Source organism: Heterodontus francisci, chromosome 23 (genome assembly GCF_036365525.1).
Source record: "Heterodontus francisci isolate sHetFra1 chromosome 23, sHetFra1.hap1, whole genome shotgun sequence".
Lineage (NCBI taxonomy): Eukaryota > Metazoa > Chordata > Chondrichthyes > Heterodontiformes > Heterodontidae > Heterodontus > Heterodontus francisci.
In genome coordinates this window covers 10,123,921-10,146,192 of record NC_090393.1, presented here as the reverse complement: position 1 = coordinate 10,146,192, position 22,272 = coordinate 10,123,921, and the positions used below count along the sequence as shown (strand labels likewise).

Genomic DNA, 22,272 nt, shown 5'->3' with positions numbered 1-22,272 from the left:
CAATATGAACAGCAACCTCACTCATAATTTTAGCGTAAAAACCCAAGAATCAAACAACCGCTTTACAACAACTATAGGGAAAGACTTAGTTTTCCAAATCATTTCTTCATGCACAACTAACTTCTCAGGAAGGGATTTTGGTCCCAAATGCAACGCATTTACATGTGAAACATATTACTTATGGTTCCTGTTTCCATAAATGAAATTATACATCAATACAATATGCCCACAGAAATATCCAATCTCTGATAAAGAGCCAATAAATATGCTCGCACAAAGTATTATCACATTTCATTGATGATCTCAGGACCACAGCAAGCCCAGACAATTTTAATATTTAATTTGCCATCTCCATAATCACAGCTTTATGGTTTAGTTTGAACAATTTTTGTCATTTAGAATGTGTTTTCTCATTTAGAACAAAGAATCTGAGGGGAAGTTACAACAGTTCTAGTACACAGATATCCCTATTTGATTAGTCTCTCTGGTACAAAGTAATAGATAAATTCTGTCCTGTTAAGATTAAAGGATAAGTTACCTGTAACACTAGCTGCTGCCATGCAAACGACTCATTGTTGTCAATGTTGGATATACTCGATCTGTCTGAAGGAACAGAGGCATGTTCAAGTTGCATGGAAACATTATGACGTTCTTCCTCAAGTGCTCTGGTCAACTTCTCAAACCGGGCCTCCTGTTCTTTAACCGAAGCTAGAATGCTAGCAGCAGATCTTACATCATAATCATCCATAATCGTCCCGAGGTTCTTGCCTGGTGGCTAAACAGGCAACCTTAGGGTCAAGGGTTAAAAGTTAGTAGATTAGTAAAAGGGTATTTTATAAATAATTAGAAAAATCAGAATGATCATTCATACATTGTTAATAAAAAGCAAAACACACATTAATTTTGGTTTAATTTTTCTAAAGTTAACATAGAATCACCTGCTACAGCTAGAAGGTAGATTTGGAAAGCACACCAACAGCCTTAAGCAGGATTAGAAAGCTGCAGAGGACTAAAAACAGGGTGAAATGAGTAAGTTGCAGCACAGGAATATCAAACTAACGGGTGAAGGATTCTAGTCAGAAAAATGCAACATCTGTTTAAGTGCTGAGGCAAGGAGCAACAGCAAATATAAAAGTTGAGACAGACATAAACAAACATGGGCAAAACATCAGTCTTAGAGCCACTGGTCTGAAATTTAGCAGAGAGGAAAATATAACCAATTCTGCTAAAACTATCCAATATTTAGAAGTGCGCACATGCGCATACACCCCAATAGTGATTTTCTATGTGTGGGTTTCCACCCCACAGCACTCGGAGCTAGCTGACACTGGACAGAGATGCCAAGTGACATAAAATTTAGAAATGACAGGATAACAGGCCATTCAGCTCCACTATGCCATGTTAATTTATCCTCCATGTAAGTAGTATTCCAAAACTTATACTTGTTCCACTCTCATCATCTATTCTTAAACAGTCACACGGCTTTTGCTTGAATCGCGAACTTAAGCACGACATTCCGAAAAGTCACAACCTTAGTGGAAAAGGTTCCCTTGCTCTCTTAAATCTGAGGTTTAATGGTGGCCCCTCAATCACTGCAAACTACTAGTTTCTATCTAGCCTGTCCAAATCGTCACAATTGAGTAGTTCTGTCAAATCACACTGTAATCTTTGTTGTAACAAAATAACAGCCATAATTTATCCAATCTTTCTGCATAATTCCATTCCTTCATACCAAGCAGACCCTACTGAATCTGGGCTGTTCCCTCTCATACATCTTACAAAGGATGTATATAGATTTGCCATTGCATCTTGACTAAAACATTGTATACCTCTTGCCATAAAAGACAGTAAAAGGTTGTATTCACTTGAGGTGCCATTTGTAATATCATGTGAACCCAAATGCAAATTAAAAACAGGGTAGCCTAATACCAAGGGAGTGTTTGCCATTCAAGAAAACACTAAAAAGGTTAATCATCCACAGTCATTCAAAATTTGAGTGGTTTCTTTACTGAAAAACCAAATTGCAACACTATTGCCTGCAGTGCAATACCCAAGAAAAAAAATATCTGCATCAGAAAACAGTCAGGAGGTGATGCTAAGTTTGGCTTTTAAAAACCTTCAAACTGCATGAAGAGGCAAAGACAGCAGGTGACAAAAAGTTCCAGTTTTGCAGTTCAGAGAATGAATTTATCAGAAACTCTTTGATGACTCTCAATTTCACCTTACTGGGAATGCAGTGGGGAGGAAGTGTGCCAGATGGCCCATCAGCTTTGAAGGAACACTGCTGCGTCATAGTGCGTTGACAAAAAAAAAGGCAAGGCTGAGATGGGTATAGAAGGCAGAGGTGATGGAGGATCAACTATTCAGTAATGAAGGAGAAGTGCTGCAAAAGCTTTCCCAAACGGGATTATCTACTCAAATCTTGGACATAATTTGGCACTGATGAGAAAAGTAAATAGTTTGATAGAGGAAATGTGGAAATTCCATTTGAGACCACAAGTAGTAAATCATCCAGGAATGTTGATAGATAAAGGAGATTAAGGATGGAGACATCAGGATTAAGCAGCAGCAGCTGTTGATTAGTCTCACATTAGACAAAAAAAAACAAGAATTGAAAAAAATTGTTTAAATGCTCTCAGAGGGCACAGTAGAGATCAAGATGCAGCATTCCAGTCAACGCAGTGCAATAGCCTGGATGTTCTGACGACTGAGAACATGCAATCTGAAGGAAATCAATGAATATAGAGTGGAACAAATCAGGAAAATATGGGATACGGTAGGGAAGCTGGTTACAGAGGAGGAGAATGGGTGACTTCTCCAGGGAACCAAAAACAGATGAATCATTAAAAGTGGAAAGGTGGGAGTGTTCAGAAGCGACAAAATAGCTTTGTTATGGTTGATAGACTAGGGTTCTGTAACTCAAGGTACCCTCATCATGACTTAAAAAAAAAATCTTTAAATGAATACTAAGACTTCAGTGCCAAAACACAGGAGGTTCTTGCATCAATACCAGGTAAAATAATGGAAGTTAGTAGTAAACTTGATTGGCTGCATGATTAAAACCCAACAGCAGCCAGAATGCATTTTTTTTCTTGAGTACATATCAAAATGAACTGTGGAAAGCTGTACAAGAACCTTGCCTTCACCAGTCTAACTGCTGTCCACCTACTTAGCCAAACAAATCTCAGACAACGAAAAGCTTTAACTCAAAGCCATCCCCCATTCAACTTTGGCCAGAAACAAGCCTGAGCTGACGCCATTCTTGTCGCAGACTGAGCCAATCAGGGTTACTCAACGAGAAGGTACCGAACACCACCAAACTATGTTTTAATATTCACATTTAGCTACTAAAGCCACCCATTTCTACCCCCACACTAATGTGTGCTTCTACACCATCACCTCCTACTGGAACTCTTATCCATGCCTTTAACAACTTGAGAATCCTCAACGCTTTCCATTCCATCCTTCACAAATTCCAACTTTTTCCAAAGAAGTGTCACCCAAATCCTAACTCGCACTTCACTGGTGACCCCCTAGCCAATACAATAATTTTAAAAAGCTCATCTTCATGCAAGAATTCATGAATGGGCTTGCCCCTCTCCCTGCCTCTGCAGCATTTTCATCCTTACATTCCAGCATTTGGCCTCTCCACAATAGCAAAGCCTTCATCCACCGAAGCCACATGCGCCAAAACACTCTAGATAAATCTTTGAGCCTTACTACTGCTCTCCCTTCTTCAAATCTTCTACTTCAGTGTCAACTTCATAATCAACCCGAACCCTTATCCAAACCGTTCTCCCATCACAGTTCTATATCTGGTTCAGTTTGCCTCTGAAGTGTTTTAAGTTTACAGCACAGTAAAAGTGCAACTTGCAGTTGTCTGATCTACCCTTTGTGCATCACAATACAAAGAGGTGGTGGTGAACTTCAGGCCATGGCTATGTTCAGTCAACCACTTTTGCCTTCTGCTGACTGAACATTCCCACATTAAACAGGGATATTTCACTAGAGGAAATGTAAAGTCATGAATTTCCATAAGTACTTTCAAAAGCGCGCTTGTAGTATAAATTGGCTCCAAGCGAGATGGCCACACAAAGTCAATGTGGTTGAACTCTCCTCAGGGAGTAGTAGCCAGTGTAAATTAATGCTGCAGATATTTCAGAATGCTGAAATTTGACTCCGTTCCAAACAAAACTTTCACTCTCAGTTATGAAGTCTCAAATTTCCTCCAGTCAGTAAAATTTGATTATATTAATCTTAAAACAAATGGACAAGAGTCAGTTAAAGTTCTCACTGGAAATAGAATTAAGTAGGTTCCAATTTTTTGGAACTTCTGTGCTGTTAAGAAATATGAAACCAGAAACATCTATATTTGTCTCCACAGAATACTACACAGCAATAGCTCTATAAATCAGATGTCTAAATGGCGGGCAGGTTCAGGAAATTGCCGTCTCTGACACTGACACTGTTGTTACGACCAAGACAGGAGGAGTGCACTGTCATTTAAGATGCAAAGCATTAACAGATTGAAATATGCAAGTTCCCTTCTAAATTAGCCCAACACACACATGGTTAAAGAAAAAATGAACAAGTTTTCTCTGCAAATATCTCTTTACAAAAAAGACAAAAAATAACCGGCCAAATACTTGTTAATTCTTGAAGGAAAAAGATAAGAAATGGAATGCTATCAGTTGTCCTCTTTCAGGCGTCCGAAATAAGCGTAGACGTTTGTTACTGGGATCTTTTTGGAGCAGTTCTCTTCAGGCAACGTCGAGGGTTAGTCTGGCGGGCTTTCCAGGAGAAATGCCGCATCAGGGGTTTCAGCTATCACACACTGGATTCTCGGTTTCTCAGAGAGCTGGAGAAAGGAATGAACTGGTGTATTCTCTCTTAGCAGGCTAACCCCCAACTGACTCAAAACAATATTCAAAATAAAACCAACTCTTCACCACATATCTTGACATTTCACTTCTCTGTAAACAACTCCCCCTAGTCACCAAGACTTTTGCTGTTTACTTAGCTGAAGACATGTGACTTCCAGTAAGTGTGTTTTTAAACCAAGTCCCAAAGTCCTTTCAGTGACCTTTCTTAAAAAAAAAGTCCAGCATCGATGTCATCTCTTCAGTCCTCCAAAGGAATCCATTTCCACAATTTTAAAACACGAGTCCTCAAAATATTTAAAAAATGGAAGTACTTGCAGAATGCTAACAAAAAAATGCAGTTATGAAGCCACTTAAATTTCAGGAACGGTAACAATGCAAAACTAAAAAGCATATACAAAAATCTCACACCATCCCCCCCTAAATTTTCTCCCCATTCATCCAGACTCTCAATTTCAATTACAAATGCAATGCTATTTTAAGGACAGAAACACTGGATTTCCAATAGGTTAACAAATGGTTCTAAATGCCAGGTTTTCATCGAATTTAATGTGTCTGAAGCAAAGATAAACCTGGTGGCTTCAATATTAAATACCCACAAAAGAGATTCTGCTGAGCAAATAGACTTACCAATGACTTAAGGACCTAAGCACTGTGCAGTAAAGGCCACATGGGATTAATTTTACAACCTTAATTTCGTGTGTTTTGGGTCCTGCTAGTTAAGAAAATTCTGTACCTAAACATGACTGGCTTGGTTAGTTTTGTTTTGAAATTACTGAAAAAACAGAAGAATGGCTTCAATTGTCCATTCATAACATCCCTGAATTTCTAAATTAGCAGGTATCTTGATAGCTATTATTGTAACAAGATCCTAATGAGGGGAAGGATTTGGAGATTTAAGTCTGCAATTTTTGATCAACATAATGCTTTTCTAGAATCCTCCCTCTCAGTAACTACACAAATGAATAGGCTGTTGCGAGCAGAGTGCAGTCACATAACTGAACAGCTGCAAACAGCCAAATGGCAGCATCACTCCAGGACTTTGAGATAATTATATGCAGCCTGACATCAGGTGATAGTTATGCATACTCCAATGTTTCAATAACGTGAATTTCTATAGTGCCTCTAACGCATTGCAAGGTGCTTCACAAAAGCATTATCAAACAAAATGTGGCCCAAGCCATGTAAGGAGATCAAATGAGGCCATATGGTTTGAACTGAAGAACAAAAACAGCGGCAATCACACTACTGGGAGGATACTATATACTCCAAAACAGTCAGAGGGAGATAGAAGAGTAAATATGTAGGCACATTGCTGAGAAGTGCAAAGACAACAGGGCAGTAATAATAGGGGATTTCAATTACCCCAATACTAACTTGGGGGGGAGGGGGTGTTAATCAATATAAAAAGGTATAGAGGCTACAGAATTTCTAAAATGCATTCAAGAGAACTTATTTTTAGCCAGTATGTAGCAAATACGACAAGAAATGGGACAGTTCTGGACTTTGTTTTAAGCAATTAGCCTGGTCAGGTGGAAGGGGCATCAGTAGGAGTGATCATAATTCAGGTAGATTTAGTGTAGTTATGGAAAAGCATAAAGATAGATAACGAGTAAGAATTTTAAATTGGGAAAAGGCTAATTTTACTGAGTTGAAAAGTCATTTGGCAAGAGTGGACTGAAGACAGCTACTTGAAAGTCAGTGTAAGACATTCAAAGGAGGAGATAGAGGGTTCAGAACAAAATATGTTTGCAGAAAGAAAAACTGTGGGATTCCAAATATAGACTGCCCCCACCAGATGTCAAAGAGCATATGGAGAAGGATAAGGCAAAAAAAGGAAGAATGCATCAGATGCCAAAAGCTCAATAATTCAGAAGCCACAAACGAGTATAGAAAGAGGCAGTATCGGCTATGGACCCCGACAACATCCCGACTGCAGTACTGATGACTTAGACTCCAAACCTAGCCACGCCCCTAGCCAAGCTGTTCCACTATAGCTACAACACTGGCATCTACTGGCATTTACAACGTGAAAAATTGCCCAGCTACGTTTTGTTCACAAAAAGTAGGACAAATTCAATCCGGTCAATTACTGCCCCATCAGTCTACACTCAATCATCAGAGTGATAGAAAGTTTCATTGACAGTGCTGTCAAGCAGTACTTATTCAGCAACAAACTGCATGCTGATGCTCAGTCTGGGTTCCGCCAGGGCCACACCTGTCCAGGCTTCATTACAGCCTTGGTCCAAATATGGACAAGAGAGCTAACTCCCAGACTGAGGCAAGAGCGACTGCCCTTGACATCAAGGCCGCATTTGACAAGAGTGTGGCATCAAGGAGAAAAAAATTGGCTCAGTGGTAAGAAGCAAAGGTCGACAGGTGCTCTTGTGACTGGAAGGCTGTTTCCAGTGGGGATCTGCAGGGCTCAGTACTATGTTCCCTTGCTTTTTGTGGTAAATGTCAATTACTTAAACTTAAATGTAGACAGCATGACTAAGCAGCTTGCAGATGATAGAACAATTGGTAATGTGGATGATAATGAAGAAAGCTGCAGACTATAGGAAGGTATTTATGGACTGGTCAAGTGGGCAGAAAAGTGGCAAATGTAATTCAATCTGGAGAAGTGAGGGGTAACATTTTTGGGGAAGGCAAACAAGACAATTGAATACACAATAAATAATAGGATATTGAAAAGCGTAGAGGAAGAGGAACCTTGGGGTGCATTCTCACTGATCCCTGAAGGTAGCAAGATGGGTAGAAACATAGAAAATAGGAAGAGTACGCCATTCAGCCCTTCGAGACTGCTCCACCATTCATTATGATCATGGCTGATCATCCAACTCAGTAGCTTTCACCCCATACCCTTTGATCCCTTTAGACCCAAGAGCTATATCTAATTCCTTCTTGAAAACATACAATGTTTTGGCCTCAACTGCTTTCTGTGGTAGCAAATTCCACAGGCTCACCACTCTCTTGGTGAAGAAATTTCTCCTCATCTCAGTCTGAAAGGTTTACCCCGTATCCTTAGACTATGATCCCTGGTTATGGACTCCCTTGCCATCGGGAACATCCTTCCTGCATTTACCCGTCAAGTCCTGTTAGAATTTTATAGGTTTCTATGAGATCCCCCTCACTCTTCTGAACTCCAGCGAATATAATCCTAACCGACTCAATCAATCCTCATACGTCAGTCCCGCCATCCCAGGAATCAGTCTGGTAAACCTTCGCTGCACTCCCTCTATAGCAAGAACATCCTTCCTCAGATAAGGAGACCAAAACTGCACACAATATTCCAGGTGTGGCCTCATCAAGGCCCTGTATAATTGCTGCAAGACATCCCTGCTCCTGTACTCGAATCCTCTCGCTATGAAGGCCAACATACCATTTGCCTTTTTTACCACCTGTTGCACCTGCATGCTTACCTTCAGCGACTGGTGTATGAGAACACCCAGGTCTCGCTGCATATTCCCCTCTCTGTTTTTAGCCGTTCAGATAATAATCTGCCTTCCTTTCCTACCAAAGTGGATAACCTCAAATTTATCCACATTGTACTGCATTTCATGCATATGCCCACTCACTCAACTTGTCCAAGTCACCCTGAAGCCTCTGTGCATCCTCCTCACAACTCACCCTCCCACCCAGTTTTCTGTCAACTGCAAATTTGGAGGTATTACATTTAGTTCCCTCATCTAAACCATTAATGTATATTGTGAATAGCTGGGGTCCTAGCACCGATACCTGCCGTACCCCACTATTCACTGCCTGCCATTTGGACAAAGACCCATTTATCCCTACTCTGTTTCCTGTCCGCCAACCAATTTTCTGTCCGTTGCAATACACTACCCCCAATCCCACGCGCTTCAATTTTACACGCTAATCTCTTATGTGAAACTTTGTCGAACACCTTCTGAAAGTCCAAATAAACCACATCCACTGGCTCCCCCTCATCAACTCTACTAGTTACATCCTCAAAGAATTCTAGCAGATTTGTCAAGCATGATTTCCCTTTCGTAAATCCATGCTGACTCTGCTTGATTCTACCACTGTGCTCTGCTATAAAATCTTTGATAATGGACTCTAGAATTTTCCCCACTAACGACATCAGGTTGACTGGTCTATAAGGCGATCAAGACTTTATTAGCCGAGGCTAATAAATATATAAGTGCATGGAAGTTATGCTGGAACCTGATATAAAAAAAAAATTAGCAAGGCCACACGCAGTTCTGGTCACTGCATTACATGAAGGTTCTGACCACACAAGAGGGTACAGAGGAGATTTAAGAAGAATGGTGCCAGAAATGGAGAACAGCAGCTGTGACGAAAGACTGGCTAGGCTGGAGCTGGCTTCTTTGGAATCGAGGAGGCTGAGGGGAGATTTAATTGAGATGCATAAATTTGAGGGCCGACATAGAGGGCTTTGGAAGAACCTATTTCCCTTAGCAGAGAGAATAATAAATTAAGGATCACAGATTTAAGTAGCTGATGGGATTGAGGCAGGGGAGGTGGGGTTGGCGACAGTTGAGGAGTCATGTTTTTCACCCAGACAGTGGCAAAGATCTGGAACTCACTGCCTGAAAGGGAGGTAGAGACAGAAGTCTTCATCGCGTTTAAAAGGTACTTGCATATGCATTTGAAATTGCCATAACCGACAAATCTAACAAGTGGGATTTGGCTGGATTGCTACTTTTTGGCTGGCACAGACACAATGGGCCAATGGCTTCCTCTGTGCCATAAATTTCTATGATTCTACAACCCCAAGTTCAGCACAACAGCAGTGTTCTTGACATAAATTGGACCAAGATCCTCTTGTGGCATCCGTCTGAAATCCCAGAAACCTGGCACTTCCACCAACAGCTTTGCACAAGAAGATAAACAGGAGCAGAAGTAGGCCATTCAGCCCTTTGAGCCTGCTCCACAACGCACTAATATCATGGTCGATCTGTCAACTCAACTCCAACTTGCCCATCTCCCTTCATTCGCTTAGTATCCAAAAATCTATTGATTTCTGTCTTGAACATACTTGAAGAAGCATCCAAAGATTTACAACCCTCTGAGTGAAGAAATTTCTCCTCATCTCAGTCCCAAATGCCTGATCGTTCATTGAGACTGTAACCCGATTCCCCCAGCCAGGGAAATATCTTAACAGGATCTAACCTCGTCAAACACCTTAAGAACATGTAATGTTTCGATCAGATCACCTTGAATTCTACTGAACGCTAGGGAATGTAGGTTTCGTACAGTCAAACTCTCCTCCGAGGACAATCCCATCGTCCCAGTAATCAAACTAGTGAATCTTCGCTCGACGACTTCTAAGGCAAGTAAATCCTTGCTCAAATAAGGAAAACAAAACTGTACACAGTACTCCAAGCATGGTCTCAATAAAAACTATAGATTACATTAAGACTTCTTCACTCTTGAATGACAATTCTTTTGTCATAAAGAACATAACATTTACTTTCCTAATTGCTCCCTGTGCCTGCATGTTAACTTTCTGTGATGCATACACAAGGTCACCCAGGTCCCTCTGAACAACAATTCCCAGTCTCCATAGGTAAATTAATTTTTCTCCACATTATATTCCATTTACACCCACCATATTTACCTGCTCTGTGAATGGTGAAGTACTAATTTAATACATCTGCTATTCCTTTCCTCAAGTATACTTAGAATACTAATGTCAAAAAACTTTTTATTGCTCTTTTTGTTTCAAACTGTTCTTGGTTGCTCTTTTTTCCTGAGATCCAACTTCTGGGAAGCAGCACACCATATGGGATTCACATTTATTGATGCAGCAGTAACTGGTTACTCCTCATCACTACTAAACCTCTCATTAAACCAATTCTAATATGAATACTCAAAGATATAATCAACAGTGGTTGGAAAATTCTATGCACAAGCTTTTAATTTGGTTTAATACCCTTTTGTATAGGAGGTAAATAATCAAGCAGTCGGATAGAAGAAACTACACAGTGATCCTTTTTCCCCAGCTGTCCAAATGAAGTCAACAGCCTTTCTACTATGTTAAGTGTCTAGCCCAAGAGAGTACTTGTAACTCAAATCTTTTTTTTTTCAAATCTATTCAAGTGAGGCTCCCTTGATAGCTCAATGGGTTTATTAGTATAAAGCATCGAGATGAACCATGCAGACCAGGAAAGTCCCAGATTTATGCCAGGAGGAACAGGAAGAGAGAAATACACCCTGTCTTAAGCATTGCCTATTTAAGGGAGAGAGGACATAGGTTCCCACTCCTGCTTGGCATCCAGCCACCACTGCTGAAAACAAAATGAGTGAATTGCATGCACATTTGGTGACAACACAACTGAACTCAGCTGTGAATGCCCTGGTGTTTGAAGAGGTTCAAAACTCAGAGGAAGAATAGTCATCTGCAAGACGTACACCAGGGTGCACCCATGAAATCATATACCAGCAAGAAATTTTTCACGACAGCTGGTTGAGGACAGAACTGTTGATAAGAGGAAGAGGATTTCTTAAAGCAAAAAAAAAACAAACTACAAATAAAACAAATTAAATATTGCAATTTGAATTGTCAAGTAGTGGTGGAGGGTGGAATTTCAAAGTGCAAAATATTAAAAAATTACATTCTCCTTCAATCAACCTTATTTTTTGCTGAAATAGAAACTGTGCTCAGTGACTGTATAGACATATACTACTGCAAACAGTATACAAAGCAATGTCACATATATTGATGCCATGTCATGAACTGTTATACTCCTGATCTACAAACACAACTGTACAGAGCCCATGTCAAGTTGCATGTGTTCAAGTGCCACTGGCCTTCATATTCAGGGCACCGTTGAATTTAATGCTTAGTGTTTCAACAGACATAATGCAAAAAAGATTACATTAGAGGCTTCTATTCCAGCTTCACTAAAAGTTCATAAAAATATAGTGCAGAGAGACTGATACACCAAGTTCTTAATGAGACACAGTGGAAACAATCAATTTAAAACTGCTTTATGTGCAAATAGTGTACTTCTAAATCAATCTCTTCTGTTTTCCCATTCAACACTAATTGAAAGGGACAGAGTGACTGAAAAAGAATTCTCAGCACTAGTGTCATATCCTTACATTTTTCCCCAAAGGGCAGATCTGCTGATTTCAGGTGAAGAGCTATGTTAAAATTATTTAACCTCGATTACTATTTTTTATATGGCAGCTACTGTTTGTACTATGGCCAAGAGTGACTTCTAAACTCACCAAAAAAAAAAAAATCAGTGTTGTGTTCCATTTATGAAGTTATGCCCTTTTAAACAAGATTATACCTCATGGCATTTTTAAAAATAGATACTGAAAGTTTAATCTTCTGATAGTGTTAAGATTTTCAGGGTTAAAGAACAAGTGACAATCAGCAAAAAGCTGCTGAGAATACCAAAACATTATTGGTTTTCCTATATAAAAGCACGTCATGTCTACATAAAAAAAATTCATACCATCACCAGTGAGTGATAAATAAAGTTACTGAACAAGAAAAACTAAGCAGCTTGGTTGCTGAAATGATTTTCTGCTTTAAAATGTTTGTCTGATACACTAATGTCGTACATTGCTCCTCAACTGTCACTTCGCATTAAGGCATGGGATCACACTCAATTGCCCATATGGCAAGTTGTAGATGAGATGGAATCCATGACAGTATTCCAAATATCAAATTCCCTCAGAATAAAATACCCTCAACTGCAATCACAAATCAAGCAGTAAGAGATGCTTTTTAATTTGGTTTCAGGTGGTTATATTTGTGTCAGTCTATGTGCCCAATTGAACTCAAACAATTTAACAGCTTTCAGCAAATAGTAGATATTGCATTTCTTCAGGTTGTTCATTAACCAAACTACTGTGCTACACATTCCTGCCATTCATTCTACTCCTGGCGCATCTCTTTTCTCTTTACTTGTCCCATGACCACTCCCTTTGGCCTTGCACCATGAAAGCTTTTGTCATTTAATCTCTCCTGCCCTTGCCCCAATCACAGACCATCCCTTTTGTTGTAATTCCCACTGCCCCCTCACTTGCTAAAACCTAGTATAAGTCTAACTTTTACCACTTCTGATGAAAGGTCACAGACTTGAAACATTAACTGTTTCTCTCTCTGATGCTGCCAGACCTGCTGAGTAATTCCAGCATTTTCTGATTTTATTTCAGATTTCTAACATCTGCAGTATTTTGCTACCTTTTCTTACTTCTGCGGGTCTGGGTTGCAATTTACCTCTGATAGTTGGCTATACTTTGCTGCTCCTTCAACGGATTTACAAATTAAAGCCACCCATAATTTGGCCTCATAAGAACGGATGACAAGAAATTATCCCAGTGGAGCTCGAGGGAGAGTTCTTTTGGAGGTGAAATAGTCAAAGGAGCTTCATTCTGCTTTCTTTCTATGTTGAAGGCAAACTGAAGATGCTGGATGCTGATAGATGACACAAGGGGACATTTTCTCCGAAATAAAAACTTAAGCTTAAAAATGTGCTCATTCTCTTTCCTCACAAACAAGTTACAAGCAACACTCATCACTATATATGAGGTGCTGCTGAGAACTGGATAGAACTAAGTTGGACTCTGGCCTGTTCAAACCAAGCTGTCACTGATCATTTTAAAATTTCCTCTCCACTGCCTAAAAATCCTACCCGAAATGAGAATGAGTTTCAATTCCGCTCTAAATCGGCAAGGTCCTGAATTTGCAGTCACTCACTGGCCCCAGGATGACTAATGAACGAATAAAATGCCACACGAACACATTCGGAGATACTCTGCTGAAGCTGAAGCTATTGTTGGGAGAGTAGAAGCAGGATTCTTCCACACCAATAGATACTGTTACTGAACTGAACTCGCTTGATGCTAACACTGCATTCCTGAAACTATTTCCCCATTTCCTAACACTATTAAATGTCTACTCTAGTTAAGAACAATTTACTTTTAATACATTAATGTGGGCTCTCTCATTACAAATTATTTCATGTGCTTACAGTGTACTTAGCTGCCAACAATGCATTGATATAAAATGAATCCCGGCTTCAATCAGTGCGACAAAATGTAGAACAATTAGCACATGTCTAGAGGAAAAGTCGTTTAGGAATTGTAAATAATGCGAATGATTTACCAAATTTAGGACCTAAAATAAAATTTTCAAGAAAGCATTCCAAGTAACCTGCAAAATAATAAAATACAAAAATTTTGTTTTAAAAATCTGCCTATTTAAAAAAAAAAGCACCAACTTTTTTTTAAATTCATTAATGGGATGTGGGTTTCACCAAAGACTTGCAGGTTGATAGGTAAATTGGCCATTATAAATTGCCCCTAGTATAGGTAGGTGGTAGGGAAATATAGGGACAGGTGGGGATGTGGTAGGAATATGGGATTAGTGTAGGATTAGTATAAATGGGTGGTTGATGGTCGGCACAGACTCGGTGGGCCGAAGGGCCTGTTTCAGTGCTGTATCTCTAAACAAAAAAAATAAAAAAAATAAAATAAACTGCTGCAGTCCACGTGAGGTAGGTACACCCACAGTGCTGTTAGGAAGGGAGTTCCAGGATTTCAGCCCAGTGACAGTGAAGGAACAGCGATATCGTTCCAAGTCAGGATGGTGCGTGGATTGAAGGAGAAGTTGGTGTTCCAAAGCATCTGCTGCCCTTGTCCTTCTAGTCGGTAGAGGTCACGGGTTTGGAAGATGCTGTGTAAGGAGGCTTGGTGCATTGCTGCAGTGCATCTTGCAGATGGTACACACTGCGGCCACTGTGCGTCGGTGATGGAGGGAGTGAATGTTGGTGGATGAGGTGCTAATCAAGCAGGCTGCTTTGTCCTGGATGGTGTTGAGCTTCTTGTGTTGTTGGAGCTGCACCCATCCAAGCAAGTGGAGAGTATTCCATCACACGGCTGACTTGTGCCTTGTAGATTGTGGACAGGTTTTGGGGAGTCAGGTAGTGAGTTACTCGCCGCAGGATTCCTAGCCTCTGACCTGCTCTTGTAGCCACGGTATTTATATGGCTACTCCAGTTCAGTTTCTGGTCAATGGTGGCCCCTAGGATGTTGATAGTGGGGGATTCAGTGATGGCAATGCCATTGAATGTCAGGGAGCGATGGTTAGGTTATCTCTTGTTGGAGATGGTCATTGCGTGGCACGAATGTTACTTGCCACTTTTCAGCCCAACCTGGATATTGTCCAAGTTTTGCTGCATTTCTACACTGACTGCTTCAGTATCTGGCGAGTCGCGAATGGTGAACATTGTGCAATCAGCGAATATCCCCACTTCTGACTTAATGACTGAAGGAAGGTTATTGATGAAGCAGCTGAAGATGGTTGGGCCGAGGATACTACCCTGAGAAACTCCTGCAGTGATGTCCTGGAGCTGAGATAATTGACCTCCAACAATCACAACCATCTTCCTTTGCGCTAGGGATGACTCCAACCAGCAGAGAGTTTTTCCCCCGATTCCCATTCACTTCAATTTTGCTAGGGCTCCTTGATGCCATACTCGGTCAAACGCTGCCTTGGTGTCAAGGGAAGTCACTCTCATCTCACCTCGAGTTCAGTTCTTTTGTCCATGCTTGAACCAAGGCTGTAATGAAGTCATGAGCTGAGTGGACCTGGCGGAACCCAAACTGAGTATCTGAGTAGGTTATTGCTATGCAAGTGCCACTTGATAGCACTGTCGATGACACCTTCCATCACTTTACTGACGATTCAGTGTAGATTGATGGGGTGGTAATTGGCCAGGTTGGACTTTTCCTGCTTTTTGTGTACAGGACATACCTGGACAATTTTCCACATTGCCAGGTAGATGCCAGTGTTGTAGCTGTACTCGAACAGCTTGGCTAGGAGTGCAGCAAGTTCAGGGGCACAGGTCTTCTGTACTATTGCTGGAATATTGTCAGGGCCCATAGCCTTTGCAATATCCAGTGCCTTCAGTCGTTTGTTGCTATCACACGGAATTAATCAAATTCGCTGAAGTCTGGCATCTGTGATATTGGGGACTTCAGGAGGAGGCAGAGATGGATCAACTCAGCAATTCTGGCAGAAGACTGTTGCAAATGCTTCAGCCTTATCTTTCACACTGATGTGCTGGGCTCCCCCATCATTGAGGATGGGGATATTTGTGGAGCCACCTCCTCCAGTTAGTTGTTTAATTGTCCACTACCATTCACAGCTGATGTGGCAGGACTGCAGAGCTTAGATCTGATCCGATCCGTTGGTTATGGGATCGCTTAGCTCTGTCTATCGCATCTTTGGCACGCAAGTAGTCCTGTGTTATAGCTTCACCAGGTTGACACCTCATTGAGGTATGCCTGGTGCTGCTCCTGGCATGCCCTCCTGCACTCTTCATTGAACCAGGGTTGGTCTCCTGGCTTGATGGTAATGGTAGAGTGGGGAATATGCCAGGCCATGAGGTTACAGATTGTGGTTGAGTACAATTCTGCTGCTGCTGATGGCCCATAGCGCCTCATGGATGCACAGTTTTGCATTGCTAGATCTGTTCGAAATTTATCCCATTTAGCACGGTGGTAGTGCCAAACACCACGATGAAGGTGGGACTTAGTCTTCACAAGGACCGTCTGTGGTCACTCCTACCAATACGGTCATGGATGCATCTGTGGCAGGCAGTTAGGTGAGGACGAGGTCAAGTATGTTTTTCCCTCTTGTTGGTTCCCCCACCACCTGCCACATACCCAGTTTAGCAGCAATGTCCTCTAGGACTCTGCCAGCTCGGTCAGTAGCGGTGCTATTGAGCCACTCTTGGTGACGGACATTGAAATCCCCCACCTGGAGTACATTCTGCGCCCTTGCCATCCTCAGTGCTTCCTCCAAGTGGTGTTCAACAGTACTGACTCATCAGCTGAGGGAGGGCGGTAGGTGGTAATCAGTAGGAGGTTTCCTTGCCCATGTTTGACCTGATGCCATGAGGCTTCATGAGGTCCTGAGTTGATGTTGAGGACTCCCAGGGCAACTCCCTCCCGACTGTATACCACTGTACCACCACCGCTGCTGGGTCTGTCCTGCCAGTGGGACAGGACATACCCCGGGGATGGTGATGGCAGTGTCTGGGACATTATTTGTAAGGTATGATTCTTTGAGTATGACTATGTCAGGCTGTTGCTTAACTAGTCTGTGGAACAGCTCTCCCAACTTTGGCACAAACTCCCAGATGTTAGTAAGGAGCACTTTGCAGGGTTGACAGGGCTGTGTTTGCCATTGTCGTTTCCGCTGCCCATGTCGATGCCAGGTGGTCCAGCAGGTTTCATACTTTTTTATCGACTTAGTAGCAGTTAGATACAACTGAGTGGCTTGCTAGGCCATTTCAGAGGGCATCTAAGAGTCAACTGAGAGTCTGGAGAGACATGCAGGCCAGACCAGGTAAGGACAGCAGATTTCCTTCCCTAAAGGACATTAGTGAACCAGATGGGTTTTTACATCAATCAACAATGGTTTCACTGCCATCATTAGACTAGCTTTTAATTATAGATTTATTAATTGAATTCAAATTCCATCTTCTTATGTGGTGGGATTGGAACCCATGTCCCCAGAGCAATACCCTAGGTCTTTCGGTTACTAGTCCAGTGACAATACCACTATACCACCCCCTTCCCCGTGATCAACAAATTCCTGTTCAAGAGAAACATGATCAATACATTCTCTTCTGATGTGTGGTTGCTGTATTAAGAACCTTCAACAAAATATTTGCAAGAAATATTTTTTGCTAAAATCACCAAGCATTTTTCACATTCTGTTCATTTTCCTCAGCCCCTCACCCCATTTAAGGGATTCAATTAAGCAATAAATACCAACAGAAAAAATAATGTCCTGCAAGAAAGAGAATAAACAGAACACACACAGGTTATTAACCCTCAAGTTGTCGAAAAAATAACACCTACCTTGTGTTAAGTTGCTGCAGAAAGTAAGCACTTCTGTCAGGCGCTGAACATTAGATCCACAACTGGTTAACAGAGTCTTTCAGCAAACTTCTTGTGCTAGAAAAAGACATAATCAATCAGACCTTGCCATCTTAACATTACTGAAGAACCAAATCAAAAACAGAACTGATTTCTGCCACTTGTTCCCCTTCCCACAAATTCTGCTTCCAAGTACAGGCTTACAATGGCTTTTGGTAAGCCATTACAAAACGAAGCCCATTTAGATACTACATTTAAATTTATACATTCAAACTCCATGTAATTCCTTTACAATGGGGCAATTGGAAGTTTCAAAAAAACTGTTTTGCCCAACTCAACCTATTTTGAGCAAGAGCTCCACTGCAGATTAATCAGATCTTACATTATGAAACAAGTTGTGAAATCAATAACTGCGAACAGTCTCCTATTCACTGAAATGCTTAAGCTCCTTTTGTATGAAAAGCTGAATCTGGAGAGCAGAGACAACCACTGCTCTCTTGCTGAACCGAGAGCCAAGTGCATTCTCGACAACTGTACATTCATGACAAATTAGCTTCTATGCAAGTGCAACGTTATGTAGTTTCAATGTTAACAGGTGTCAGAGAGCACAAAACATCTACTGTAATATAATGAGCTAAATCATAATATTATGGCATGCACAATCACATCAAGCCATATTATTACATTAGCGGGTGGCGTTACAAGTCATGCTGCCACCAGTACAGTAGTTCTAGTGACCTGTAATAGACCAACAGTTACCAACTGTTTTCTGCATCATTCAGTTTGGAAAGGGAGTTGAAGATTTTATGCTAAAGGTCGAGGTTTTCAAACACGAGTACTAACAAGCAATTTCTGCTCAACATGTCTATCTGTGCACATCTATTGAACAGAGGATCACTCTTGGCTATGATTCCTCCATTCCAAACCACAAATAGCCTCCTGACATTAACTCTCCAAACATGAACAAAGAATGGCATTTGACGGAGATAACAGTCGGCTGCTGTACCCATAGAATGGAGTTCCATATGACTCGGTCTAAGAAAGAGAAGCCAAGAAAAGCTTAGAGAAAATATGTCAGTGGAATAAGACAACTAGCCAAGTTTAAAAAACAGGAGTTTAAGTATAGATGCATACAGCAAAATCATGCTCAATGGTCTGTGGAGCCTATATCCCAAACAGATGAGAATCCACATAAACAACAACCTGCAAATAACCTGTGACAGAAGTGGACTTTATGTGCCACTGAAACGGAGGCAGAAAATACTACAAATACACAGCAGGTTTCACAGTATCCAAAAGGCAGAAATGATGGCTTCATGTTTCAGATCAACTTGTATAAAAGTATTTTAATGAAATGATAGCAATTAGCTTGTGGTCTTTTTTCCCCAGCAGGTTCTGCTTTCATTTCAGATTTTTCAGCATTTGCTTTTTTTCCCCCCCTTATTTACATGCAAGAGGCATTTTCTTGTTCCTTTTTGTCCCCTGGTCGCACACCTGGAAACTGGAGATTGTTCTGCCAGAAGACTTCAGTGATAAAGACACCCAAGTGATAAATATTTAAAAAACTAGATTTTTTTTTTAAAGAGACACTGATGTATTCAAGAGGGAGATCCCCTTTGGAAATATACCTGACCTCATGGATGGGTGAAATACGGTTTCATGATCTATGCAAGGATTTCCAGAAATTTTTGAAGAGACTTGAATTTTTAAATGGGTCAAATAGCCTTTTCTTGATTGACTTTTCTTTTTAAAAATGTCCTTAAAATTACAAAAAGGAGACAGTTGATTGATTATTATGTCTCTCTTGCTCATTCAATGATTGAGTGCAGTATTTAAGTAGCTCTGACCCGAGAATAAGGCACAAAAACATATTGTTACATGACATACAAAGGAGGAGGAAGTAGTTGACTAATTCTGATAAACAACTTTAGCCCAAATTTGACTAACAGTCAAGCAAATGGAGACAACTGTACATTTTTCCCACTTCGAAAGTAAGAAGGACGGGTTCAAATCCAGGCCAATGAACTAAATTTGTCTCTCCAACATGGAAAACAGGTTTCACTTCTCTCAAAACTGGCTTCTGTTCCTTATGAGCCCACAGTACAAACTGTCTGTAACTAATGCAGCAGGACTCTTTTCTCAACTTGACAAACAATATTTCTCCCATTCTTACCTTCCATTTTGCCTCTTTTTAAAAACTAACTCTTGGGTGGGAGGAATCCCCAACAGAACGGACAACATTCCTGAGTTAAATAGTTAAGTCATCAGTAAAAGGTAACAGCATGTAGAAGGGACACAAGCACAGCAGGTCATCTGTCCACATTTCTTCTACTTTCTAGAAAGCATTAGCTTCCCCCAGAACCTCTAACTAATGATCAAAAACCCACAAGATGATAAACTATGGCCATAAACCCATGTCTTATAACTTCACAAAACATGAAAAAAAAGTTCACCTTAAAATGCTAGAGCTAACAATCCCGCATTTGTGTTACGTCTTTCATGACCTCAAGACATTCCAAAGTGTTTCACAAACAATGAAGAACTACTTCTGAAATGCAGTCACTGTTGTAACGTAGAGAAACAGGGCAATCAATTTGCACACAGCAATGAAATAAATGACCAGATACTCTCTTAATTATAAAAGCAAAATACTGCGGATGCTGGAAATCTGAAACAAAAACAAGAAATGCTGGAATCACTCAGCAGGTCTGGCAGCATCTGTGGAAAGAGAAGCAGAGTTAACGTTTCGGGTCAGTGACCCTTCTTCGGAACTCAGAAGAAGGGTCACTGACCCGAAACGACTCTCTTAATTATGTTAGTTGAGAGATAAATTTTGGCCAAGGCAGTGGGAGAATTTCCCTGCTCTTCTTCAAATAGTGTAATGGGACCTTATACATCCACCCACACGAATAAGCCCTGCAGTGTCAGAGGTGCCATCTTTCACATCAGATGGTCAGTCTGGGTTGTGTGTTCATGTGGGGCTTGACCGCATGACCACCTGACTGGTACCGGAGAATGCGATAACCGATCCACGGGTGACATGGAATGAAGTTAACATTAAAATAGTCAACTAATGAAGATGTAGATATAGTCTTTCTGGAAATATCCATATTAATCCAAACCAGTCCATTGCAAGATGCAGATAGACTTCAAACACACTGGATTTTCAAATGATTAAATGGAAATCGTTGTGCTTCAGATATCTTAGTAAGCTCTAGCCTTTACATACTTAAAATTTTCATACTGCAGATTAACTTCAGAAATGCAAATATATGTTGTAAAAAGATATACAATCCCTAAAGGAAACGCAGTTGAAAATCTTCAAAGCAATGTATGTTAATCTTGTGGATTTATACAAGCAGCTCAAGTTTGCTGCTGACTTGAAGGATAATTCAACTCACTATCTTTTCTTCACAACACAAAACTGCTGGATGAAGTATTATTTTGCACACCACAATATACATCAGCACAAGACTAAGCTCCAAGACTGTCAATTTTTTTCGTTCGAGTAAGCAGCTAATTCGGCTCCCGTTTATTTTGTTCAGTAGGACAGCAGTTCAAGCAATCTTGCCAGACTTTTTTTTAATAAAACAAGTCAATGCAAATTTTTATTAAATTCAGTTCTGGAATACCCACCCTATATCTCCCTGCCTCTCCAGCTCACTTTTTTCAAGACAGTCCTTAAAAACCTACCTCCTTGACCAAGCTTCTAGTCATGTGACCTACCACCTTATGTGGCTCAGCAACATATTTTGTTTTATAAAGTTGCTGCGAAGTGCATTTTTAGGTTCTATTACATTTAAAGTGCTATATAAATACAAGTAGTTGTTCTAAATTAGAAAAAAAATACATCAACGGGACAGACAGACAGTGCAGGTTACCATTTTGTCCCAACTTTCGATTCTGTTAATCAATGTCGCAATAGTCATGCCAAAGTCAGGAGAGAAATAGGAACCTTTTCTGTAGCCACTTCAGAAGATGCACAATCTCCAGGACAGATAACACAGAGTGTGAAAACCTTCAATGTCATTTCAAAAGATCCCTTTGAAAACAGTGCTGTTGGCTATAGTTTGTGCGTGTGACAAAGGGATAGATCTGTGCAGTGGGGCTGGGTCCAAATCGGTGATACTTTCAGAAGTGTTGTAATGCCAACCTCAATATTTCAGTTACGTCAGCAAATGGTGACTTAGAGGTGCAGGTCACTGGAAGTACAGCAATGGAAAAAACCTCCCTTGTTAATGCCTTAACAGATTCAGCAAGAACTTGCAATCCACCATGGGAAGCAAGATGAAGAAAATTATAAAAACTAGAAAAGATGACATTTTTGAGCAGAGAGAAGGGAAGAAAAAAGTATGTGCATCTTAAATATTGCAAATCCGCTGAAGAGCAAAGGAACTATTTTACAACAACCTGCGAAACAGATTTTGGTGAGCGAGGAAAAAAGTTACTTAAATCCAGTTTTGTGAAGTGGTAGGCAAGCAATACTACAAATGTATTG

At 40.7% G+C, this 22,272-nt stretch overlaps 1 protein-coding gene across 6 annotated transcripts in view; it reads right to left on the bottom strand.

The window, feature by feature from the left end:
* Window positions 1-22,272, bottom strand: part of arvcfb (ARVCF delta catenin family member b) — a 391,994-nt gene that overhangs the window by 201,435 nt on the left and 168,287 nt on the right. For 4 of the 6 annotated variants that reach the window (XM_068054661.1, XM_068054659.1, XM_068054662.1 and 1 more), the window contains exons 3-4: window positions 17,757-17,852; window positions 539-788 (exon numbers count right to left, since the gene is read on the bottom strand). In XM_068054661.1, the coding sequence (XP_067910762.1) occupies window positions 539-748 (210 nt within the window). In that variant the 5' untranslated portion in view covers window positions 749-788; window positions 17,757-17,852. The remainder of the gene's footprint in view (window positions 1-538; window positions 789-17,756; window positions 17,853-22,272) is intronic. The other 2 variants (XM_068054665.1, XM_068054664.1) reach the window with 2 other exon arrangements.